The 26,115-nt window shown below is 44.0% G+C and overlaps 1 protein-coding gene across 6 annotated transcripts in view; it reads right to left on the bottom strand.

Moving 5' to 3' along the window:
- Nucleotides 1-25,910, bottom strand: part of LOC119247860 (chromatin remodeling regulator CECR2) — a 129,185-nt gene extending 103,275 nt beyond the window's left edge. For 2 of the 6 annotated variants that reach the window (XM_037514620.1, XM_037514621.1), the window contains exon 1: nucleotides 24,891-25,016. In XM_037514620.1, the coding sequence (XP_037370517.1) occupies nucleotides 24,891-25,016 (126 nt within the window). Of the gene's footprint in view, nucleotides 1-12,230; nucleotides 12,343-23,933; nucleotides 24,006-24,890; nucleotides 25,017-25,808 lie in introns of those variants that run through there. The other 4 variants (XM_037514622.2, XM_054696580.1, XM_054696578.1 and 1 more) reach the window with 4 other exon arrangements.
- Nucleotides 25,911-26,115: the final 205 nt, after the last annotated feature.

Below are 26,115 nucleotides of genomic sequence, written 5' to 3'. Positions count from 1 at the left end.
CAATTTGGCCCCTAAGTATACAAAGTTCACTGCTACTGTTGCCACCGAGAGGCCACATTCAGTGATTGACCTGGAAATGAAATTAAAAGTGATTAAGAACTATGAAAGTGGAAAATCAATGATGGTTATTGCTTGGCAGTCAGGCATCAATAATGAAGAACAAAGCGAAAGGCTGTTAAAAGGATCTGCTCCACTGAAAGCAATGAGACTAATAAAAATGTGGAAAAAGCCTATATTAGATATGGACAAACTTCAAAAGACCTGGATTTAAATGCCAGACTCAGAAAGCCTTTCCCTAATCATCACAACCAACAAAAAAGCCTGGTTGCAGGGTCTAGTTCTGGGCATCTAAATAACCCAAGAAACATCACTACATACTGTGAAAGTGAGTGATATAAGTCTGTGAGTTCTGCTATAGAAGTCAGGTGAAAAAATTTTGGAAATTCTAGATGAGTGTGGCGGAAAATCACTTGTCAAAGTAAATCGTCAATGTGGATGACACTCCCTATTCTGGAATGAATGCCTAAAAGGACATGCATCCATGAGATCAGTTAACATCAGTGTACAAGGATTATAAAGAGAGGATAACAGCCTTAATTGGGGTCAATGTTTCAGGCTAAAATCATAATCTTTTGGCATCTGGTAGAGTAAGAATCCCAAGGCCTTAAAATATAAGTAAGCACAGAAAAATAAAAGTCATAGATGACTCAGCTTCTCTTCCAAGATACCCTCCTGAATTAGTGTGAGTAAAATGGAGAATCACATTTTGAAGAGTAACAAACATTCAATGACATGTGCATGACAATCCCTTAATGACACATTTCTCAAAACATATCGCTATCATTTAGCAACACATGACTATAGACATCCAGACAAAAAATGATTAACGACAAAGGGACTCAGTCCATCAAGACATAACATTTATTAAATGCATGCAACAATTAATGCAATTAATACATGCATGCAACAACAACAAAATGCCAAGACATAATGCAAGTATTAACAGACTTAAAGGTAGAAAGGAATAGCAACAAAATAATAGCAGGACTTGATACCCCACTTACATCAATGATAAAAAATCAACAGGAAAAGTTTTACATGAATGCCACACAGGACCAAATGAACAATAGATATATACCGAATATTCCATCCAAAAAATAGAACATACATTCTTCTCAAGTGGCACATGCACATTCAAGAATTGTCCCTATTTTGGGACGAAAAAAAAAAAACTCTCCCTAAACTTTTGAAGACTGACATCATTATCAAGTGTTTCTGAATCACAATGGCATGAAACTAGAAATCAACTACAAGACAGAAATATCACAAATATGTGGATACTAAACAACCTGCTACTGAGCATCAAAAAATACTCTGTCCCTGGAGACAGTGAAAGCAAAGGCATGGGCTACAAGAACCTAGGGGATGCACCAAAGCAGTCTTAACAGGGAAGTTTATAGCAACACAGACCTACCTCAAGAAACAAGTAAAATTACAAATAATCCAAATCTTAAACCTAAAGGAAATAGAAAAAAAGGACAAAACCAGAACTCAAGGCAGCAGAAGGAAATAATAAAAATCAGAACAGAAGTAAATGAAGAACAAGATAGTAAAGATGAATAAAACCAAAAGCTGGTTGTTTGAAAAGATGCAATAAACCTTCATCTAGACTCACTGAGAACTTACAAATAAAAACAATCATGAAAGGGTTAAGTTACACACTGGCCCCCTTCAGCTAACCTGCACAGACCTCCCCACTCCCTGTAGGCCTGGAGGATGCAGGGGTGGCCATGGTGTTTCTGGGCAGGCTGTAGGGCCTGGGGAGACAATACTGTGCAGCTCCATGCAACCGGGACACTGAGGCCTGGGTCCCTATCCCCCTTGACATGGGTGCCAGCTACCAAACCACCTTGCTTCAAGTGTTTTAACCTGGGCAGTTGGCATTTTAAAGGAATTCCTCAGGAATTCTAGCTACTAACTGCCCCTCACCCCCAAGCCAGGACCTCTGGGCAGGACTAAAACTAGAGATGTTTAAACTAGTAGTTTAAGGAGAATAAAACTGACTATGCTCTAAGAAAAAAGAGAGATTACAACATATACTGCAGAAATACAAAGGACCACAAGAGATTACTGGGGACATTTATATGCCATCAAATTGGACAACCTAAAATTATTACACAAATTCTTAGAATAATACAAATCCTCCATAGACTGAATCAGGAAGAAATAAAGAATCTGAACAGACTTACTATGAAATAACCAAGTGCCTCCCCAAAAAACAAAAGCCAAGTCACTAAGGAATTCTACCAAACATTCAAAGGTCTAACACCGCCTTGGTATCAGACAAAGAATTCAATACCAGAATGCCAAAAAAATAAAGGAGGAAAAGCTTCCAACATCTTTTTATGATACCAACATTACCCTGATGCCAAAACCAGACAAGGATGTCACATATACACACACACACAGACACCCCTCCACACACACACACAGAGCAGTATCTCTGATGACCACTTACACAAAAATCCCCAACTAAAGACCAGCAAGCCAAATTCTACAATACAGTCACCAAAATCAAGGGGGTTTTTGAATTGCAATGATGTCAACCTATGCAAAAGCGCATCAGAAGAGGATAAAAATCATGATCATTTTGATAGAAGCAAAAAACATATTTGCAAGAGTTAATGATTTATTTTTTTAAAGATTTATTTATGCAAGAACCGTGATACAGGCCAGAGGCGCGGGAAGGTGAGAGGATTCAGAGACAGAGCGGGGAACAGAACAGGCAGACTGACGAAATACACTGCTGAGGGGAGCAGCGGGCAAGACAGGAGAGGTCAGCCCCACCATGTGGGACTCTCGCTGGCTGGCCAGGATCAAACCCGTGCTGCAGAGGCTGTGAACACCTTCACAGTGCTGCGCTCAACAACAACAACAAAAAACCTCCCAGTAAAATGGGAGTAAAAGAAGTGTATGTCAATGTTAAAATACCATAAATGACAAACCCAGAACATATTACTCAATGGTGAGAAACTGAAAGCTTGTTCTCTAAGATCAGGAACAAAAAGGATGTCCATACTTATTACTGTTACTCAACTTAGTACTGGAAGACCTAGACAGAGTAATTAGGAAAGAAAAGGAAATATACAATTTGTAAAGAAGTAAAAATGTCACTATTTGCAGATGACAAGATAAAACAGATAGGAAAACCTAAAGATTCCACAAAAAACTTTAAGAAACAAATACAGTAGTGACTACAAAATCAACGTACAAAAATTGGTTGCATGTCTATAGAAAAAACAACTAGTAGAAACAGAACAATCCTACTACAATCACATCAAAAAGAATAAAATATCTAGGGATAAATTCACCCAAGAAACTGAAATCTGGTAGGGCCACCTTAGTGGCCAAGGGGTTAAGGCTCAGCACTACCACCAAGACCAGGGAGCTAATTGACATGGCGCAGCAGACCTCTCCTGTTTTGCCTGCTGCTCCCCTTAGTACTGTATTCCAGTAGATCTGACTGTTCTGCTCTCTACTCTTACTCTGGTGAATCCTCTCACAACCCGCCCCACCCCACTTCTGGCCCACACCCCAGTTCTTCTATCCAAAAATAAAATCTCAAAAAAAAAAAAGGGGGGTGGGGCAGGAAGAAACCTAAATCTGTAAGGCATTATTTTAAACTGTACAATATGACACAAAGTAGTGAAAGATATTCCATGCTCCTCCTAGCTTGGAAGAATTAACATTTTTTAAAAGACAAACTTAGGGCCTCTGCGGTGGCGGCAGGCGGGTTGAGCGTAGCACTGTGATGCTGTCTGCAGCCTCTGTGGTGCGGGTTCAATTCCTGGCTGGCCAGGGAGATACCCACATGGCCCAGCACACCTCTCCGGTCTCCCCTGCTGCTTCCCTCAGCAGTGTTTTCGGCCCATCTGCCTGTTCTGCTCCCCATTCTCTCTGGTGAGTTCTCTCACCCTCCTGCACCTCCGGGCCAGCACCCCAGTTCTTGTATAAATAAATCTTTTTAAAAAAGGGTTAAACTTACCCTAAAGCAATACATACACAAAATATATGCATTCAAAAAAAGGCGAAATCTTGCCATTTGCAACAACATGGAACTTGGAGGTATTATGCTAAACGAAACAAATCAGATGGGAGAAGACAAATAACCATGAGTTCACTTATGTGGAAGATAAACAAAACAAAACAAATTCTTATAAACTCAGAACAAAACAGAAGGGGAGGAAAGTGGGAAAAGTGGATAACAGATTCAAGACTTGGTAGCACCCAAAATACAGTATATACATATGTCAAATTATAAATGTGCACTTGAAATCTTTACTACATTATAAACCAATATTATTTCAGCAACGTATTTTTTCAAGTGACTATCTGTGTTTCTAGACAAACACACACAAACAAAAGTGGTAAGATAGTATGTGGGCGTTCATGGCAGCCTTTCTGCCTTTCCTTGTTTGAAATCTTTCAAAATAAAAATCAAGCCAAAAATAAAAATTCATATGATCAAATAAATGATTTCCTTATACAACAAATTGACTAAGTTCTTCGTCATTGAACTGACTGTGTTGATACACTCAGGCACATTTTAAACAGCTTTAGATGCAATGTTCAATCTACGCAGTGAAAGAAACTACAATTACACAATTAGGAACTGTGAGGCCAGCTAAGTAGTCCACAGCTTGCTACTCTCTGTATCTAAAGTTCTCAAAGGCCACGAGGACTTTCCTATCTACTGTTTCTCCACTTTAAGTTTCTGCTTCTATTTTATATCTTGGTTTGTTGTCTACATCTTGTATTGTTGCTCACATGGCACAAGAGGCAAAGTATAAACATCCTGGAAGCCAGCAAAGTAAACTTGAGCAAGGTATTCAGTCCAAATTTTCTTGACTGTGGTCCTGAAATCTTTTGAGCATGAACACAGCCTTACTTCCTAAATTGAATCAATATATTAGATGAAATTTTCATTAAGATATTTGAAGATTCGGGCCTCCCTGGTGGCACAAAGGGTTAAGCAACGCACTATGAAGCTATCCGCAGCCATGGCAGCATGAGTTCAATCCCCCCCAACCCCCAGGGAGCAACCCCACAAGGTGCAGCAGACCTCTCTTGTCTCGCCCACTGCTCCCCTCAGCAGTGTATTTTAGTCAGTCTGCTTGTTCTGCTCCCTGCTGTCTCTGGTGAATCCTCTCACCCCCCGCATCTCTGGCCTGTGCCCCAGCTCTTGCATGCATAAATCAATCACTCTTTTTTTAAAAAAAGATATTTGAAGATTCACATACAGTTGTAAGAATACAGAAAGCTCCCAGTATACCCCCTACAGGTAACATTTTGCAAAACTGTATTACAACCAGGGGGTATTGCCATTGATACCATCCCACCACCCCACAGATGTTACTCAGATTTCCCCAGTTTCATTTGAACTTTCACGTGTGTATATTCCTAAATATTTGAAATATGAAATACACAAAAAATTGATTGTATTTGTATTCTAAATTATCCAGCGCCAACTATTTCAACCAACTGCTCTTTAATTTCATCATCAAATTCCAGTTGGGATCCCAGAAGAAATGGATGCAAATCTAAAGCATTGTAACACTGATGCTTCAGCAGCACCTCTCTCTGCAACCAACTTCCAAGGATATGCCCTCTAAGGAACATGCCCTTTCAATAAACCTAAAAGTGTTATAGAGCAGCCCCGATATTGAACGGGTTCCTGGCTGTGGGTCCTCACCCGCGCGCTTACAAGGGACTTATGAATACTCCACTACAGACACACACAAAAGGTTAATAAAAGGTTTATTTACAAGGGAAAAGGAAATAAGGAAAATGTACAAGTCAGGGAGAAAATAGGGAAATAAAGTCTTTAACGCGCCCTACCCGATCCGCCAACCTGGAAACCCAAAGTCACTCTCCGAGCTGGCTGGACGCTGCGAGCTGGCGGAGAGCCAAAATGGGGGACCCCTCCAAAGCCCATGTGTCTGGCTTTATACCAACCTGGCTGCTGAACCCCACCCTCAGGTCCCAGCCACCTTCCCTTTGGTGGTGATGGGATTTGGAGTTCCCAGTGTCTGGCTTTGGCCTGGGGTGGGGGTGGAGTCCACAAAGCCTGTATGGGATTAGCTTTAGGACACCCTTTTCCCCCTAACAACTGTACAATCTGTCTTTCCAATGTAAAATGGTACTTTCTGTTCCAAAATTGAGCTGGAAGAGAAGTCAGAATTTTGCCTTTCAAGGTTAGGCTAATAGGACTGCCTCAGACAAACTGCTCCATAAAAATAGGTAAATACCACTATTTCTTAGGTATTAAATGAAGAACAATGAAAATATGTTTTACATACTATCAACAAAAACATTCAAACCATTAACCTTAAAAAAAATACACACAGAAATCTTTGTGATGTTGGGGTAGCAAAACTATTTAAATCTGATCCAGAAAAGAAAAACTAGATAAATTGAAATTTTATACAATTAGACACACTGTTAAGATAATAAAAAGACAAGTTACAGACTGGAAGTATTTGATAAATATGTATCTGATAACAATTTATATTAAGAAAATATGAAGAAGTCTCAAAACTCAGTATTAAGAAATATATATGGGCCTCACTGGTGGCGTGAGGGTTAAAGACAGCCAGCCACTGCAGCAGGAGTTTGATTCCCCAGCCTCCAGGGAGCTGACCCACATGGAGCAACAGACCTCTCCTGTCTTGCCCACTGCTCCCCTCAGCAGTTCATTTCAGTAGATCTGCCTGTCCTGCTCCTCACACTCTCTTCTGGTAAATCCTCTCATCCCTCGCACCTCTGGCTGACACCTCAGTTCTTGTATGCATAAATAAATAAATCTTTAAAAAAATAAATATATAGATTTTTTTCAATGGGCAAAAAGATTTTAAAAGATATTTCGCACAGTGTATAGATGGTCAAGCATATGAAAAAGACATTTGTTATTACTAATCACTACGCAAATGTAAATTCCAATGATAATGAGATACCACTACACACCTATTAGGAAAACCTTAAAAAAAAAAAACCACACACACACAACACTTGACAGTAACAAAAAATACAGAGGAACTGAAACTCTTTGGTGGGAATATCAGAAACCACAAAACTGTTTACCAAACACACATTTACTACATGACTAAATAACTCCATTACTAGGTAATTACATGAACAGCTGTATGTGAATGCTTTATCAACTTTATTCATGATCACCAAAACAAGATACAACTCAAATATTCTTCCACTGGTGAATGGATAAATGTGTGGTTTGTCCCCACCTTGGAATATTATTTGGCCATCAAAAGGAGTAAGCGCTGCTACATGCAACAGCATGGATGAATCTCAAATGCATTCTATTATGCCAAGAAAAAGACATCACACGAGAGACTACATACTGTATGATTCTGTTTTTTTATATGACATAAGCAAAATTACGGATAGGAAACAAGTGACTGCCAAGGGCTAGGAGAAAGAGTTGATTACAGTGGGGTTTAAGGAAAATTTCTTGGGCGGTGAGGTTGTTCTATTCCTTGATGGTGTTAATGGTTACATAACTTTGCAATGTCATACAAATGTACACTAAAGAGAAAGGGGTTAATATATGTAAAATTACATATAGTTTAAAAGAATAAAAACAATTTGGAGAATAATTTAGCAATTTCTTATCAAGGTAATAAACATAAGCTTACATAAGATCCAGCACTTTCACAGCTAGGTATTTACTCAAGAGAATTGAAAACATGTCTATATAAAGACTTCACACTTGATCTTAGTCAAAAGGCTGAAAATCAATATGCACAAAGGCTTATACTTAGCGTTTTTATTCATAAGTACCAAAACCTGGAAACACCTAAAAGGTTCATCAATACGAAACTGAAACATGACAAATGTCCATCAATAGGAATATAAACTTTAAAAAACCATAGAACAGGGCCTCCCCGGTGGTGCAGTGGTTGAGTGCTGGGTTGCAAAGCTGCCCACAGCCTCTGCAGCGCCGGTTCGATCTCAGGCTGCTCCCCGGCCACCGGAGGAGGGTCCCACATGGTGTGGAGACCTCTCTTGCTGCCCGCTGCTCCCCTCAGCAGTGTACTTCAGTCCTTCTGCCTGCTCTGCTCCCTGCTCTGGCTCTGGTGAATTCTCTCACCCTCCCACGCTTCTGACTGTACCCAGTGCTTGTATAAATAAATAAACAAATCTTAAAAAAAAAAAAAAAAAAAACACATAGAACAGAATACTATTTAGCAATTTTATTTGTTTTAAAGATTTATTTATTTATGCATACAAGTGCTGGGGTACAGACCAGAGGTACAGGGGGTGAGAGAATTCACCAGAGACAGAGTGGGGAGCAGAACAGGCAGACTGACTGAAATACACTGCTGAGGGGAGCAGCGGGTGAGACAGGAGAGGTCTGCCGCACCTTGTGGGTTGCTCCCTGGCCGGCTGGGGGATCGAACTCGTGCTGCAGAGGCTGTGGATTGCTTCGTAGGTTGCGTCTTAACCCCTTGCGCCACCAGGGAGAACCTATTTAGCAATTTTAGAAATAAACCAATGACACACACAAAATGGTTGCATCATAAACACATTTTGCTTACTGAGAGACAACTGACACAAAAAGAACACATACCGTAAGATTCTATTTGTATGGAGTTCTAGAAAAGGCAATCTATAGGCAAATCTACAGAGGCAGAAAGCAGATAAGTGACTGTCTGAGACCAGTGTGACGGGTGGTTGTAGAATGCCACGAGACACAGAAAAACTGGGGGAATGAAAAAAATGTTCTACATCTTAACTGAAGTGGTGTTAATTACAAGGGTGCATGCCTTGGTCAAAAGTCAAACTACACTCTTAACAAGGGTGCCTCTTATTATACTTAGACGTCAATAAAACTGATTTCAAACCAGTTTGTCATTGAACAATCTGAAAATGAAAGAAGACAATCCATTTATAATGCAATCAAAAATTAAATATTTCACAATAAAATTTAACAAAAGCAGCAGCAAATTTGTATTCAGAAAATTACACTATTCCAAGAAATTAAAGATCTAAACAAATGGGAAAATATCCTATGTTCACAGATTAGAAGACTTAATATTGTTTAGACAGCAAGACCCCTCAAACTGATCTATAGATTAATCTAATGCGTTTTAGAATCCCAACTGAAATCTTCATAGAAACTGAAAAACTATTTCTAGAGCAAGCCAAAATCACCAAAACGAAACAATCCTGAAAAAGCACAAAGGTGCCCAGTTTCAAATTCACTATAAAGTAATCATCTATTCTAGACAGTCTAGCACACCAGATACGTAAGTCACTGCAACAGAATTCAGAGTCTAGAAATACATATCCATGTCCATGGTCAACAGATTGTCAACAAGAGTACTGAGATCATTCAACCGGAAAGAAGAGTCTTTTCAACAAATGGTGCTGGGACTAAATAGCTGAACGAAATAGGGCTCCCACACTCACATCACACATAAAAAAATTAATGCAAAATGGACTAAAGACCTACAATACAGTAACCCTTAGAAGAAAGCATGGGGCGAGGGGGGTGGGGTGGGGGGGGTGTTCATGACCCTGGATTTGCAAAGGAGTCTTAGCGATTACATGAGCAGCATGAACAACAAAAGATAAATTAGACTTTGTTAAATTTTAGAACTTCTGTTCCTCAAAGGGTATCAACAGAATGGTGCAAAGACAACCCAATGAATGGGAGATATTTGCAAATCATGTATCTGAGAAAGGATTTCTATATAGGACATACAAAGAATGCTTTTAACTCAATAATAAAGTCAACTCAATTTTAAAATGGGCAAAAGAGCTGAACAGGTATTTCCCCCAAAAAAAGATACACAAATGGCCAGGAAGCAAATGAAAGATGTTCAACATCATTAATCATCAGGGAAATGCAAACCACGACCATCCTGAGGTACCACTTCACATTAACGAGATGACTACGCCCTGTTACAGTAAAGTAGGAAAGTAACAAAAGCAACTAATTCTTAAAAGGTGACATATTCTGGGGCCTCCCCTGGTGGCACAGCGGTTTGAGCACTGGGCTGCGAGGCTGAGCGCTGGGCTGTGAGGCAGCGCCAGTTTGTTCCCCGGCCACCGGCGAGGGTCCCCCCCCCCAAAAAAAAAAAAAGCTGACAAATTCTGCCCATAAAAGTTGCTTTCTCTCACTTCTACAATGTGTTTCCTGACCCAGTGCTGTCCATAGTGTTAAGACTGCTTTTTAGGGCCTCCCCGGTGGCGCAGCGGTTGAGCGCTGGGTTGTGAAGCTGCCCGCGGCCTCTGGGGCGCCGGTTCGATCCCTGGCTGCTCCCCGGCCACCAGAGGAGGGTCCCACATGGCGCGCAGACCTCTCCTGCCGCCCGCTGCTCCCCTCAGCAGTGTACTTCAGTCCTTCTGCCTGCTCTGCTCTCCGCTCTGGCTCTGGTGAATTCTCTCACCCTCCCGCGCTTCTGACTGTACCCAGTGCTTGTATAAACAAAACAAACAAACAAGTAAATAAAAACATGCCTCTATTAAAAAAAAAAAAAAAAAGACTGCTTTTTAATGCTATCATGAGAGCTAAAACTTGGTCTCACCACCCAATTTGTTCAGTTCCTTAATTAATAAATCCCTTCAAGATTTCCTAAAGATGGACTGCCTGCCTTCAGGTCTGAGTTCTGCCACCTGCTGTCTCAGTGACATGGAAAAGCTTGGGGCGCCTGTTTCCTCATCCACAAGTGGGATAAAAGTGTCGTCTACTTCCTGGGAGCATTTAAAAGTATAAATACAAGTCAACAGCAAAAGCCCAAACAAGCTGATTAAAAAATGGGCAGAGGATTTGAATGTCCATTTTCCCAAAGACATAGAGGTGGTCAAAGGAGTAAGTAAAGGTGCTCACCACCACTAATGGTTAGGGAGATGCAAATCAGACCCACAGCCAACCACCACCTCACACCTGTGAGAATGACTGTTACCGAAACAAGAAATTACAAGCGTTGGCAAGGATGGGGGGCGGGGCCCTAGTGCACTGCTGATGGAGCTGTAAACGGGCGGGGCCCTAGTGCACTGCTGATGGAGCTATAAACGGGTGCAGTCACTATGTGTAACAGCTGGAAATCCCTGAGGAAAAAAAAAAATTAAAAGCATCACTACCATCAAGATGTTGGGAAGAGGGGAGGGAGTGCAGGTAAGGCTTCCATTGCCCGCCCCGGTTAGCAATGCTGAGAGACAGCAAGGTATTTTACAATTTCACTCAGGTTCCATCAGGTTCCACAGGTTAAGGGCTCAGATGGGCAAGACTATCCCTCCCCCCACTTCAGAAGCCCAGGTTGTTACCAGTTCTTCTGGCAGGCAGGCTACAAATCTCAGGTTCCAAGACCCCCTCCCCGGGTTGGACTAACTTAATAGAACAGTTTACAGATCTCAGAGAAAAAAATTCACTTACCAGATTACTGGATTTTTGTTTTTTTTTTTTTTAAATAAAAGGCTGTATTTCAGGTGGAAGAGTATAGGGCAAGGCATGGGGACAGGGCCGGAAGCGTCCCTGAGCTCTCCAGGCTCGCCACTCTGAGTTCACCAGCCTGGAAGCGCCCAAGCCTTATCTTTTTGAGCTTTTATGGAGGTTTTATTACAAAAGCATATAACTGATTATTAATTCATTGGTCTGGTGGTTGAACTCAGCCCCCAGCTCCTCTTCCCTCCGCGGGGGTCAGGAATTAGTACTGAAAGTTCTAACCGTCTACTCACTGGTTGGCTTCACTGGCAACCAGCCCCCAATCAGGGGCTTTCCAAAAGTCACCATTAACGTGACAAAAGACACCTTTTACCGACCAAAGATGAAGGCTTAACATAAATTATTTTTCTTGAAAAATCACAATATTGCAACATGGAAACAAGCTAAGTGCCCACTGTTGGATGAAGAAAAATTCATTTCAAAAAGGAATGAAATCTCGGCATTCATCACAAAGCACGGATGGACCTTGAGGGTTTTAGGTTAAGTGAAAAAAATCAGACACAGAATGACAAATACTATATGATCTCCCCAACACGTAGAATTTTTTTTTAGAAGATTTATACAAGAACCGGGGTACAGGCCAGATGCGCGGGGTGGGGGCGGTCAGAGGATTCACCAGAGACAGAGTGGGGAACAGAACAGGCAGACTGGGGAAATACACTGCTAAGGGGAGCAGCGGGTCAGACAGGAGAGGTCTGCTCACCATGTGGGTTGCTCCGAGGCCGGTGGGGATGGAACCAGCACCGCAGAGGCTGCGGACAGCTTCACAGCGCCATGCTCAACCGCCTGCACCACCAGGGAGGCCCACATGTAGAATTTTAAATAAATAAAAACCCAAACCTACAGATACAGAAAACAGATTGGTGGTTACCAAAGGCAGGGAGTCAGGTAGAAGGTGGTCAAAAGGTACAAACTTCCAGTTATTATGTAAATAAATGCTAGGGGTGTGATGTACTGCGGGTGGACTACAGTGAACAATACTGGATTACATATTTGAAAGTGGCTAAGAGGACAGATCTTTAAAGTTCTCATCAGAAGGAAAAAATATATTTGTTATGTGGTGATGGCTGTTAAGGTCTGTGGTGAGCATTTCACAATACACAGAAGTATGGAATCGTTGCGTTATACACCTGGAAATTTAATAAAGTTACATGTCAATTATAGATTTAAAAAATAAGTGAGTTGATACTTAAGAATCATTTGAAGCAGTGCTTGGAGTACTGTGGGCACCAAATTCAGGTTAGCTTTTATGATGAAACAGACAAAAAGTGACTATATAGAAAATTCAAAACTTAAAATTTCAAGCTTAGAAGGTAATACTATTTGCCTAATAATTATAAACATAACCATTCTTGGATGGAAAGATGTCTTCATGGTTATAATAGCAAACAACGAAAAATAACCTACATGTTCACAGCTAAATAAAGTATGAATACTCTGCAGCTATAAAGTCATAATGTATACCATGAAAAGGACATTCTCTGGAATGTAGTATTGGTGACTAAAACAAAAAGTCTGGAGAGTATGTAAACATGTGAGTCTGTATATATAAAGCAATTAATATATGCACAGTGAAGTACAGAGGGACTAGATTCTTTGGGGGACAAAGGAATAGAGATTCCCTCAGATGCTTGAGCCTTCCTGCAGTACAAGGAATGGACTGGAGCTGGAGCCTTCCTGTTAATTCCTCTACTGCTGGTTTTTTCCATTTCTGGCTCTTCATATCCAAGATTTTGGCTAACATCAAGGCGTCTCACCGTGACCTTTTGCAACTTTTCAACAGTAACTAGATAATCCTTGTATTTCCTAGGTTACATTCCCAAGAATGGAATTTAATGGACCCAGTTCATCTTTGTTGCAAGATAGTATTAGATGGTTAGGAGGAGGAAGAGGTGAGAGGCAGGCAGATCTGCCAAATAACCTCCAAAATTTTTTGTAGAGCCAGTAGGGAGGTAAGACAAACAAATAAAAACAGGAAACACTTTTTTTGTTGAGTTGTAACTCTTCCAGCACATGGAACCTGTCATTAGACAGAAAACACAACATTAACACCTAACTATCTCTACTATACATAAATTCCCAGTATACAAAATGGGGGACTCTGTGATCCTTAAGTGGTAGTCTTTACAGATCATTAAATACTTAATACTTAAAAGTATACCAAACAACAGTTAAGCAAGAGTAAATCTACAGTTCTTATGATTAAAAGGGTGCATTTTCTGTGTCCAGATCTTTTTCATTTTACTAAACAAGAAACTATAGCTCTGAGCAAAAGAAAGTCCTGGGATGAGATAATGCCACGCACACACGCCCTAGCACACACCTCCTGACAAGCGGAGGTGGCTAAAACAGAAGACGACTGCTGGTATAAAACATGGAACAGAATTTGCAGTCAGTCTGGTTTTTCTTAACAGGTATGTGTGGGGATGCAGGTGGGGTTTCCTACCGTTGACCTTTTCAGTACAACACTAAAATGTTAACCATATAGTAACTGGAATTTCTTATTATAATAGTATTAATACACACATTAAAAAATTCTTTTCAGTTTTTTCTCTATCACCATTCTCTTATGCTTCCTCAAGAGCTCTTTTCCTTGCTCATTCCTGGAGAATGTAGTTTTTAGTCTCTTTCCCTCCTCCTCTTACCAATAAACTCCTGTACAGCTTCTCTTCCTCACTCAGCAGGGGGAACCCAGAGGCTGCAGAATCCAACCTTCCGCCATGCGCAGGGAGGGCCCCGTCTGAGTGCTTATGAATTGTCACTGAGCTGCCTTACTTACCACAGAGCCTTCCTCTAGCTTGCATCTTACAGGACAGTCCGGCGTTGAAGTCACTTTTAGACAGCATTCTACGACTTGCAGTCCCAAACATCCTGAACTGATACATTCTTCTTTATGCACCCCAACATCACAGGTCATCTAATCCTACCTATTCTTCTAATCTATCAATGACAATGTCCTTACCTATTCTCATTAACTTCAGCATTTTACACCCATTCTACTCCAATAATTAAACTAGACTTCCTCCCTTCACTCTTATGTTAGCCACCAATACCAGGCAATACCAGTTTTAATCTAAAATATTTCAAGACATTCATGGCCTAAAATTTTGTTGTCATTCTTTTCTAAAACCGTAAATGGTTAACACTAGTGAGCTTGGCATTCAAGACTTGCCGCAATGTCACGTATTAAATCTCTCTCTCAACCTCATTTTTTTAAAGATTTTTAAAAAATTTTTTCTATACAAGAGCTGGGGTACAGGCCAGCGCCGCAGGAGGGTGAGAGGATTCACCACAGACAGAGTGGGGAGCAGAACAGGCAGACAGATCAAAGGCACTGCTGAGGGGAGCAGTGGAGAGACAGGAGAGGTTTGCCTCGCCATGTGGGATTCTCCCTGGCCAGCCGGGAATTGAACCGGCGCTGCGGAGAGCTTCACGGCATGGCTGTGCCACCGGGGAGGCGCTCAACTTCAATTTTTGTTAGCCCTCTGAAGAAGTCTCTGATCTAGCTATAGGACTTGCTCAAAGCCTACAATCATCAACACCTGCTTTATCACTCAGGTAGCATGTAACATAGCTTGTACACCTTTACTGCCACCCATCCACACTTTTTTTTTTTTTAAATACTCTCTTAGGGCAGCTAGAGAATAGCAAACTTAATATATTAATAACGAAAAAGTTTGGGGTTTGAGATTTGTGCTTTTTAATTCTACTCTTACTTTTAAAACTGGCATATTAGAGAAATCCAAGTATAGTTACAGGTAATGAAATTGGGCTACATCATTGAAAGTGATGAAAATCTAGTGCTATATGGACAGCGGTATCCTCAACATCAATTCCAGCATTCCCCTCCCCGACCAACATCCTGTAAAGAGGATGGGTACCTACTTTAACATCACAATGGAAAATGGGGAGGGGAAGTCTTTCAGAAACAATGCAGAAAAAATTTAGTAAATGTGTATAGGATACTAAACCAATTCAATACTAGTCTATGGGTGGGAGGAAATCCAAATTAGATTCCTTAATTATGGTAACAGATGAAATTTTAATCATCTTTCCCCCATAACAGTGTTCCCTGAAAAAAGAACTCCAGGACACTGGTTATAAAAACTGCTTCCCACACCTAAAGGAATCTGTAAACATGAGCTTTCAGGAAGAGGGAAGAGACACAATGGGAATGGGGGAAGAGGAAAGATTTGCTAAAGAAGTAGATCTGTTAATTTAACACATTTTCTGTCAAGCAAATCAACTGTCCTCACTGCCATTGTTACTGGAACAATGAATACTTGGGGAAGGGATGTTCATTACAAGGAACTGACCAGGAGGAAAAAACCCATTTGCAATCAACAGACAACTCAACAGTATTCTCAGTTGTGAGAATATATCCCATTCTCAGAAATTATTAATTGCAAGTGATTTAAAAGTTCAACATTACAAAAAGTGAAGTGGTTTGGGTGATTGTGAACCTATCACTTCCTCTATTTTCATCTATTTGGGGAGGTTATGGGTGGGGGAGGGGCACGGGCACAGAAGGATGCACAGGCAGTCTGTTGTGACAACCATTCACACACATTTTAATTCAGGTGGCCACATGCCTCAGTGACACACTGCCAAATCAGGCAGTCACTCTCGCAAACCCAGCCTAGGGAAAACACAGACCCAAATGCAGCTCCTAAAACTCTGAGCTATAGAAGCAGATCCAAAATTTAATCATTACAGTATGAAACTTACAAGAACATGACATCATTTAAACCAAGCACGAAAGTCAGGGACTTTAAACAGAACAGAACACTGTCTGCCATGTCTTTTTACATCCATTATATTAAATTTTAAATAGCATGTGGATAATGAGCAAACAAGTAAGAGAATTACACTGAGGGGTTACCCGTCCTACAGAAGAAAACCACTTTTGGCTGCAGAAGGGACTGACTAAGCTCATCAATTTATTTACACATATTCTGAAATTTAATGACCTGACTCAGACTAGGTATTTTTTGCCCTCCTCCACCAGATCCCAAAACAAACCTCAATACATCAGCAGACAAGCACAACGGAGGTGAGGAGGAAAAACAGTGTGGTCGGGTCAGAGTTCCCCACCAAATGGAATAAAGAACAAAAAAATAAGGCACTGGGCCCTGTGGGGACCAAATACCCCAGATGCCAAAGATGGGACTTTGAGATAGAACAAGACACCTTCAGAAGCCACAAATAAACAATAACACCCCCTTGAAGGTCCAAAGTATCTTCTCAGAAGTTCAAGTCTCTCACTGTACACTCTTGCTGCCTAAGTCACCACAATACAATTTTTTCTCCAAAGCAAAACGAAAATCTATTTAAATCCATAAAATACTTTGCCATGTTTGCCTAAGAAATCAGTGAAAGAATCAAGAAAAATAAGCAGAGTGACCGACCTCAGGAAAGGTTCAGTGGTTGGTATGTTTTAAACTGAAAACTCTGATGGAATAAAAAACTGTATATAACTTCATATATGTATACGGCACAAATACACACACACATGTACACACGTACGTACATGAGAGAACACACACACCCCTTCAACTTCAGTCCCAATGAACTTTTGACCTGGTCATAACAGTCCCCCAACCCCCATAGTCCACCACTGAGCAATGCTCAAGAGATTTGTCAAGAAAAAGCCTATGCCCTGACAGGCAGTGGCAGCTCAGGAAGTCAGCCCGAGGCCTCAGCACAGCACCCCTCCCCTCCACAACAGTGCCAGGCTCCAGTCCTGCCTGAGGGAGGCTGTTCTTTAAAGGACCTAGTCAGCTTCACAACTCCCTCTCCATTGCCCCCAAACCACTGCTTTCCTTGAACGACACCCCAAGGAAAGGAAAAAAAAATTAACAAAACATCTGTTTCCCAGGTTTCTGACATGTGCAATTGCTAGCGACATGCACAACTGGGAGAAACTTGAACTTCCTTCAATTTCTATAAACAAAAATATTCAAGGGTTGCAAGGGGTGGGGGAGGAATCACTACCAGAAGAAAACACTCATCTACCTTACACACAGTATTCTGACACTGAAAAGACCTCCCTAACCTACACTCTAAAGTAGTGACTCTTAAATAGGACACTCTTGCCCTTACCCCCAGGAGATATCTGAAAGTATCGAGACGCTTTTATAACACTTGTCATAAGGGGGGAGGGAATGGAGAGGATGATGCTTTGGGCACCTAGGAGGCCAAGGCTGCAGATAAACATCCTAACTTACATATGACAGTTACCCACAAGGAAGACTTATGTGGCCCAAAGCATCAATGGTGCTGAGATTGAGTAACCCTGAGCATTAAAAAAAACCCACAGAATCCTGAGCTCAGTATTACCAACAATTCCTTCCCCAATCCTAACTACTATTGGGGGTGGGGGGGAGCACTTTCTCACATGTAATTAATAATTTAATAATTGCTAGACTTGAATCTAAAGAAGATATATACCTAAGTATCCAAGGAAGGGCATCCAATGAAGTAAGAAAATACAAAGGAAGGTCATCACAGCAATCTGACCAGCTATCTGAACAGATCCACAAGTCAGATGCTATAACTTAATTTCTTTCCAAGTTGAGTACTTAATGATGTTAAATAAAAGCGAGGAAACAAAAATGAAGAAAAATGTAATTCAAGACCTTCACCCTCCAGAATTCTTCATAATCTTACAATACGGACTCTTACCTCAAGATAGTGAAAGACCTTCCAAGATAATGAAAATGTCCACCATCAGGCCTTAAAAGCTACTTTCAAAGTAGTGGATTTGCAGAAAGACGAGTTCATATAAGCTCTAAGTTCATATAAGCCATCAACTATATGCCTGCAAGTTTCATTTGGCACATAATTAATTTGTAGGACACGTATCCTAACAAAGTTCACGACCTTGACCCTAACCAGTAAGGTCAGGGATTTCCTGAATCAGTTAACAGTGCTGTGTGAGCCAAGAAACATTTCTAGAAGCATAAATACTTAGACCTATGAAAATCTAACCATCTAGTCTAAAATTCCCATTTTATAGACAGCACATCTGAAACCAAGAGTCATCTGCCTAAGATCACAACTCAAGTTAGTGACAGAGGTGGGGAGGCTACAACCCAGGTTTCAGATTCTCTGCTTGATCCTGTTTGAAAACTTAAGTCCCATCAATTAGACCTAAGGCCAGAGCTCTGCCCCCCTTGGCTCTGTTCACACTGAATTTTCACATGAAGCGCCCTTTGCACTTGCTGTTCCAGCACTCTGCCGGGGCTCCTCATTCGAACCTCAACACACTGCAAGAGTCCAACACTGAGCCTCTCCTAATCAAAGGGCATACGGTCAGTTGTACCCAATGCTGCCAAGTTGTATTTTAGGCAATCCTGTGTTCCAGAAAATTAAGCAAGACCAAACTGAACTTCTGCCGTAAGCCACGCCAGAAGCTAACAAGGGCTGTCCTTCAGAGAAGAGAGGGTACTGCCCTCTAAACAAATGTAGAGGCTCCCAACTACCTGCCTATGAAACCTCACATAGCAGGCAAAAACACCTTTCCTTTGAAGATGTTGGCATAAACCAAAGAGGAATTCAATACTCAGTTGTGGAGAGTTTTACAGCCAGAACATTCTTCCCTTTCAGGATTTCAAACTGCATTAAGGTTTGCATCTCTGTAATTTACATCCAGTTCTTGGGTTTTCCTGTTCATAGAAGGGGGTCTGAGCCTAAATCTTTAAAAGACAGTATTTATTACCTGGCATCTAACATTAAATAGACTAGTGTGTCAAACAAACTTTAAATCATTGAAACCATTTATCCTCTTTGGTTCTGCCCAAAAGTCATCTCAGTGAAGCCAGACCTGATGGCCCTATTCAAATTCCAACAAACCAGCCCTCAACGAGGCCTCCACCCTGCTTTATTTCTTGTTATCCTCTTCCTCTGATATTTGCCAATTTGTTTACTGTCTTCTTTCACTGTAAAACCGGCGGGTATTTTTGTGTTATGTTCACATCTTTACCTTGAACACTCAGTACAAGGGCAACTAGCACAGAGCAAATGCTCAGTAAACAAGTTGAAACAAACAGATGGATGCATGTATTTAGTTCATTAAGTTCAGCCCTTTGTTTTACAGATAATGAAGTATGAAATAATGTGATATAAAAAATAGTGATATAGGGGCCTCCCTGGTGGCACAAGGGGTTAAGACACAACCTATGAAGCGATCTGCAGCCACTGCAGCATGAGGTTGATACCCGGCCAGGGAGCTACCCACAGCAGACCTCTCCTGGCTCACCCACTGCTCCCCTCAGCAGTGTATTTCAGTCAATCTGCCTGTTCTGTTCCCCACTCTGTCTCTGGTGAATCCTCAACCCCCCGCCCCCACTCCGCACCTCTGGCCTGTACCCCTGTTCTTGTATGCATAAATAAATCTTTTTTTTTTTTTAAGTGATATAGTAGCAACAACACAGAATTTGTAATCCAAAAATCTGAGGTCCAGGTGACAGTCTATGTGCCAGCAACTTAAGTCTCTAAATTCCTCATCTCTTCTAATTTTCTACTCTGTAAAATGAGGGTAACTCCTACCCTCATGGTGATAGTCACGGGTGGCTAAGGATAAAATGAGAGAACATTCTGAAAATGTACAAAGCACTATATAAGCATCATTTATCATTAGGTTGTTCTAACCTGTCAAAGTCACAGAGCTAGACAGTGGCACAATTAGACTAAGAATTAAAGTTCCCTAACTCCTAGTCCAGTGAATCTTCAGAGTCATGAAATCAGGCTCCTGGTTCCCCTATTCAGGGCCAATTTACCCTTTCATCTAATTCAGGGCCTCTTAACCTTTGTATGGTTGGGGGCCTCTTTCAGAATTCGACGAAAGCAGTAGGCGCTCTCCTGCACAGGTGTGCATATATACAAACGCCGACCATCTACAGCCCAGCCATGCAGCCCACTCAGGTTTAGGAATTGCTGGTGTAACTGATGTAGCTTTTAAGTTACTCTGAACAATTTTATGCCTAATAATTTTGCCTTGGTGCTTTCAAGGGGTTGGATCCATGGAAACACCAAGAGCTGACTTTAGGAATCTGAGGTAAAGATACTGCCCCCAGATTATTCTTATTTAGCCACATACAACCACATCCAGGAAGGAGATAGATAAAAGGCAGGCAAAATAAGTATGAAAATGCAGGAAGTTCAGGGGGGGGGAGGGAAGGAGATGCTACTATACAAGTCAGAGCATTTCTACCTGAGGATTTCAAATAGTCTGCACGCTAGAAAAAACATGCCTAAAATGTCTGGGATGGGATTTCTGTCCCCAACTCCACATCTACTAGGGCTAACTGCAGATCACTGAGAATTATTCTATCCTCCCTCGCCTTACTTTCTGGTGAAATAAGATATTATATTTACTGTAAAGAGCAACTGGCGAAGAAAAAAAAATCTGTATTAAATATTTGGGAAGGTCAATTTGCTTTTCATTTCTCAACAAATCACGACCAAACTCAACCAGCTTAATCCACTGGAATGTTAAACAATTATAAAATACAGACCTTCCTCAGATTAGGAAGGGGCTATGTCCTGATGAACTTACCATAAACTGAAAATATGACTAACTGAAAAATGCATATAATATATATGACAGCTTAGCCTAGCCTATGATAAACATACTCAGAACACATACATTAGCCTACAAGGCATTTCAATAATAAAGTGTTGACTACCTCGTGTAATATGTTAAATACTGCACTGGAAGTGAAAAACAGTTCACAGGAAGGGTTGTTTACCCTCCTGACCATGGGGCTGACTGGAAGCTGCCCAGCTTCAGGAGAGGGTATTACCTAGTAGCACACAGTCCAGTGTTTCCATACCACTGTAGGAAAAATCTTAAGCCATCATAAATCATGAACATTCTGTACTTGATTTAAATGAAGTGGTGTACAATTACCAATTCTGAAATATTAACAGATAATCTACTGAGATAAAGAAAACTAGTCAATCATCAGGTACTTTGGTAAGTATCCTTGTCCAAAATTAAGCACTTAATAGTAGGTGCTTAATAACAACAACTATTGAATTCAGTGTCATTAATTCACGGTTGTCCAGTTACACTTCAACCTTGTGGTCTGAAAAATAAAAACCCCTACTCTATGGCACATAAACACTGTATTAGTTAACAGCTTTTATCCCTGAGAGTTGGATACAAGGTTAATAGTTTTTATCTCTGAGTGGTGGGATTATGGGTGGTTTTAATACTCTTACCTATGTGCTGCTAGTTTTCAAGTTTTAAATAATGTTTACACATTTCTTTTTAAAACCAGAAATTCAATGTATATAACACATTACCTATACATTCACAGATTTTTGGTCTGATGACTGACTACTGGACCCTTATTTGGGGGTATGTCCTAGCAACACACAAATCCTTAAATAGACCCTAAAGCCAAGGATCAAATATACTGACTGTACAACTAACGGCTGATTAACAAAGTAAAAAAAAAAAAAAAAATTACATACAAAAATAAAAATATTCATGTTTTGGAGGTCTTGATCGCCTGTAGAACTGCAGCACAAATTCTCAGCCCTTCGCATGAAAGATTGCTTCATTTTAGATAAATGGAAGTACTTTGAGGATTCTGCTCCCAAAATTTTCTACAAAGTCATGAGTTCAGCTTGGTGGTCAAGGGTTAAATGAGATCTTTTCCACAGCTGAAAGCTGGTTTCCTAAAAAAGCTGATACCTACCCCCTAACTTCTACCACCTGGTACTATTCATCTTTTTTTTATCTTTACAGTTGCTATAAAATTAAGACTGGATGGCTTTTCCAGTTAGCCAAACAGGTATAACTCAGCATTAGATTTTTTTAAGAAGGGTCTTCCACTGCATCATAAACTCTAACCAAGAGACTTTCTCAAAATGTCAGAAGACTGCTCTTAGATTAATAAGTCACCTAAGCAAAGTAAAGGTAAATTTACTTATTTATACTTAGAATCAAAACGGATGTTTTCAGTTAAGTTTTGCACTGTCACTTAGTGTCGACTGAATGTTAGAAGCCTAAAAAAAGTTAATGCAAAAAATTTTAACTTGTTAACTACTGAAAACTTTTAAGTTAAAATTTACATGAACCCCATAATAACACACCGAACATGAGAAGGATTACCAAGAACTGCAGAGATAAAAAGTCACTATTATTTATTATCCACCTATTAAACATCTCCAAATAAAACCAGGTGTGAATAGTCATGAAACTGTGTACATTAGATTCCACTGATCATTCTTGCGTGTATTTCAAGTAGCAGGTAACTAAACAAGGTGTCAGTTTCAATAGGTCAATTAAAAAAAAAAAGTCAACTCAGATAGGCCCTGACGATTCGCCTTGTAAAAACAATGATGTTTTATTTCTGTAACAATCACCTCTCTGATTTCCTTTAGGAATTAAACCTGGTGGAAATACTAATACTTAGAAACCAGTTTATTTCACAAGCTATTACTCTACATAGGCTGTTAACAACGTCAGGTGAAATTAGTTACCTCTCTTTTTCCATCAACAAAATGGGAATACATGGATTTTCAAAGACGAGTTTCCCCACAGTACTTTTAGGATAGGTCCTTCGACGCTAACCTTGTAATTCCAGCACCACCTCAATTTTGTTATCGTACAAGAAAATGGGTTAGGGGTTAAACTGCCAGCACCCAAGATGGCACTGTCATAGCAACACCTCCCACAACAGCCACCATTTTGAGCAGCAGGATAAAGCTGAACTACTGGAGACTTTATACCAAAGTAAAGAAAACGCAGGACTCTGAGAATAATCGCTGCACATCACTTGACTTCCAGTATTCCCCAGCCTTTCGTTCGTGTGTTCCTGCTCCTCTTCCTCAATCAACACAAAAAGTTGTCCCCCAACAATTTTCAGTAAAAAAGCATACTTGATACAGTCACTTTGAAACCAACGCTGTGGCGCGACCAAAGCGCCCAAGTTACTATATTTTCCTAAAAACTGAAATCCACGATTTCAATCATGTTGCTTTAATCAATGTGAGAAACAAGAATCGCCAAAAGCCAGCGAATGGCCCCAGTTTATCAGCCCACATTCCTCTTCATTCTCCCACCCGACCCCTTTGATCTATTTATTTTCCCGATTTCAGTAACTGCAACGAGATCAAATTCCCACACTTCATTCATCTGAGAAGCAAATGATATTTCCGCCAACCACCCTGACGCTCAAAATAAAGGTCGGGGCCAAAACGTGAGAAGTAAATAAATTAAAATCAATCTGGAAATGGCAGAAAGTAAGCCCCGTGGGGGGTGGGGAGGCCGCAGGAGCGATTCGTTCCTCCCCAAGAACCACAGAAAAGGGCGATTCTCATTTGGAGGACTGCGCCGGCCAACTCCCCGGCCGCCCGGGCAAGAAACACTGACCAACAGTTTCCAATTTACCTTTGTCCAAAGGCAAAAGGTGCTAAGTCGCTCCCCGCCCCGCCGGAGGAGAGCGAGCAATTCAACCTGCCAACCAGCCAAGCACTTCGCACCCCCTTCCGAAAATCAAAATAGAAGAAAGGAGGCGGCCGGAGGGGCGAGCTGCTCGCGGGCCGCCGCGCACCCCGCGCCCCGCCGCCGGCCCCGCGCCCACCACCCCGGGTTCCGGCCCGCGGATCACAAAGCCTCGGCGCGGAGGCACCTTCGGCCTGGCCGGGGAGGCCAGCGCTTCCCTCTGCGCTCGCCCGGGGGGATAATGGTGGCGCGAGCAACTCAAAGGGCTCCCGAGGTCCCGGCATAAAGAGGGCCGTGGGCTCGGAGGCAGCGCGCAGCCGAAGAATAACGGAGTCCGAAACTTTCCCCGCGCGGCGCCGGGGCCCGCGGAGCCCCGAGGAGCCCCGAGGAGCCCCACGGAGCGCGCGCCCCCGCGCCCCGGCCCCCCTCCCCGCCCGCCCGCCCGAAGTTCACCCGGAGCGCGCCCCGAGAGTTGCGGGGCCCCGGCCGTGCGCCCAGGGCGCCCCCCAGCCCCACGCGCCGCCCCCCACCCCGGCGCGAACCCCTCCCCCAACGGGCCCCGCCGCCTCCCCGCGCGCCCCGGCTCCCCAGCCCGCACCCCGTCCCCGCCCGAGCAGCTGGCCGGCCGCCTCCCCGGCACCCGAGGGGCGCGCGCCCCCCACGCGCCCCGCCGCCCGCCCGCGCGGGGTCCCGGGAGCGCCGGCCCGTCCCGCGCCACAAAAGCGCACGCCCCGGGCCCCCCGGGCCCCCCGGGCGCGCCGGCCCCGCGCCCCGTCCCGCGCCCGCCCTCGTGCCCCGCGCCCGTCCCGGCGGCGCCCGAGCCGCCCGCGCCCCCAGAGCCGCCGCCGCCCGCCGGCGCCCCGGACCCCCGGGCCGCGGCAGGGCGGGGGCGCGGCCGCTCACCTCGATCTCGAAGTCGGGCAGGCGGAACGCGGTGCGGAAGAGCGAGCAGAAGTGCGCGATGGCCGGGACTTCCCACCAGGAGCGCAGCTCGCCCAGCCCGGCCGCGCCGCCCTCCTCCGGGCACATCTCCGGCCGCGGCGCCGGCGGCCGAGCCCGCGCCCCGGCCCCCCGCGCTGCCCGCGCCCCGCGCCCCGCGCCGCCTCGCGCTCCGCGGCCGCCTCGGCCGGCGCCTCAGCTCCTCGCGCGGGGGTGGCGGCGGCCGCGGCTGCTCCTCCCGCTGCTGCCGCCGCTCGGCGGGCGCATGAGCTGAGGGCGGGCGGCCGGCGGGGGGCGGCGGCTCGCGCCCGAGTCACTGAGGCGGCGGCGGCTGCCGGCGGGGTCCTCGCGCGCGCCCCATCCCGCGGCTGCGGCTGCGGCCGCCCCCAGCCCCGCACAATATAATCATCGCCGCCCGGGGAAACAGATGGGGCGCCGGGGGGAGGGGCGCGGGGGGAGGGGCCGCCCACGAGGCGGGGGCGGGGCTGCCCGCACCACAACAACAACCCCCGCCCCCTCCCCCACCCCGCGCGGACGGCCGCACCGGCGCGGGGGGAGGGGAGCGGGGGCGGGCGCCCCGGGCCAGGCGACGGCCGGGACTCGCCGGGAGCGGGGGGCGCCCCCGGGGCGGCGGCGGGGCGCCCCGCGCTCGCCGGGGGTTTGGGACGGGGCAGTCCAGTGACTTTGGCGACCGAGGCCGGGCAGGGTCTCGCCCCCCCCGCGCGGCCCGAGTGGTCGCGTCCTTTTAAAGGGCCCGCGGGGTGGTGCTGGGGCCGCGGCCGGGCCGGGCGCACGTGTGGAGTTCAGTTATTCTCGCCGCGGCCGGGCGCGGCGGGCGGGCGGCCCCGGCGCGGGAGGCCGGGGGAGTTCAGTGGGCTCCACCTGTTCGTGAACACTTCGGCTCCATCCCGGAGCGGCGCCGGCCGGAGCTCCAAAGTGGCCCTTTTCCTCCAGGGAAGAAGCCGGTGGGGCTGGTTGAGCTGGAACCGAATAGGATGGAGGCCGCGCGCGGCGGGAAGGGTGGGGTAGGGGGAGGCACCAATCAGCGGCCGGGAGGGAAGAGGGGGGGCCCCCCTCCACCGCCCCCCCAGGGGATGGACACGTGTGAGCGCCCCGGAGGAGCCGGGCTCGGAGCCCGCGACGGCCGGGCCGGGGCCGCCGCCGGGACGCGCGCACAATGTGGCGGGAG

Source organism: Talpa occidentalis, unplaced genomic scaffold (genome assembly GCF_014898055.3).
Source record: "Talpa occidentalis isolate TD23 unplaced genomic scaffold, MPIMG_talOcc4v2.1 talOcc4.16, whole genome shotgun sequence".
NCBI lineage: Eukaryota > Metazoa > Chordata > Mammalia > Eulipotyphla > Talpidae > Talpa > Talpa occidentalis.
This window is presented reverse-complemented; position numbering and strand designations above follow the sequence as displayed.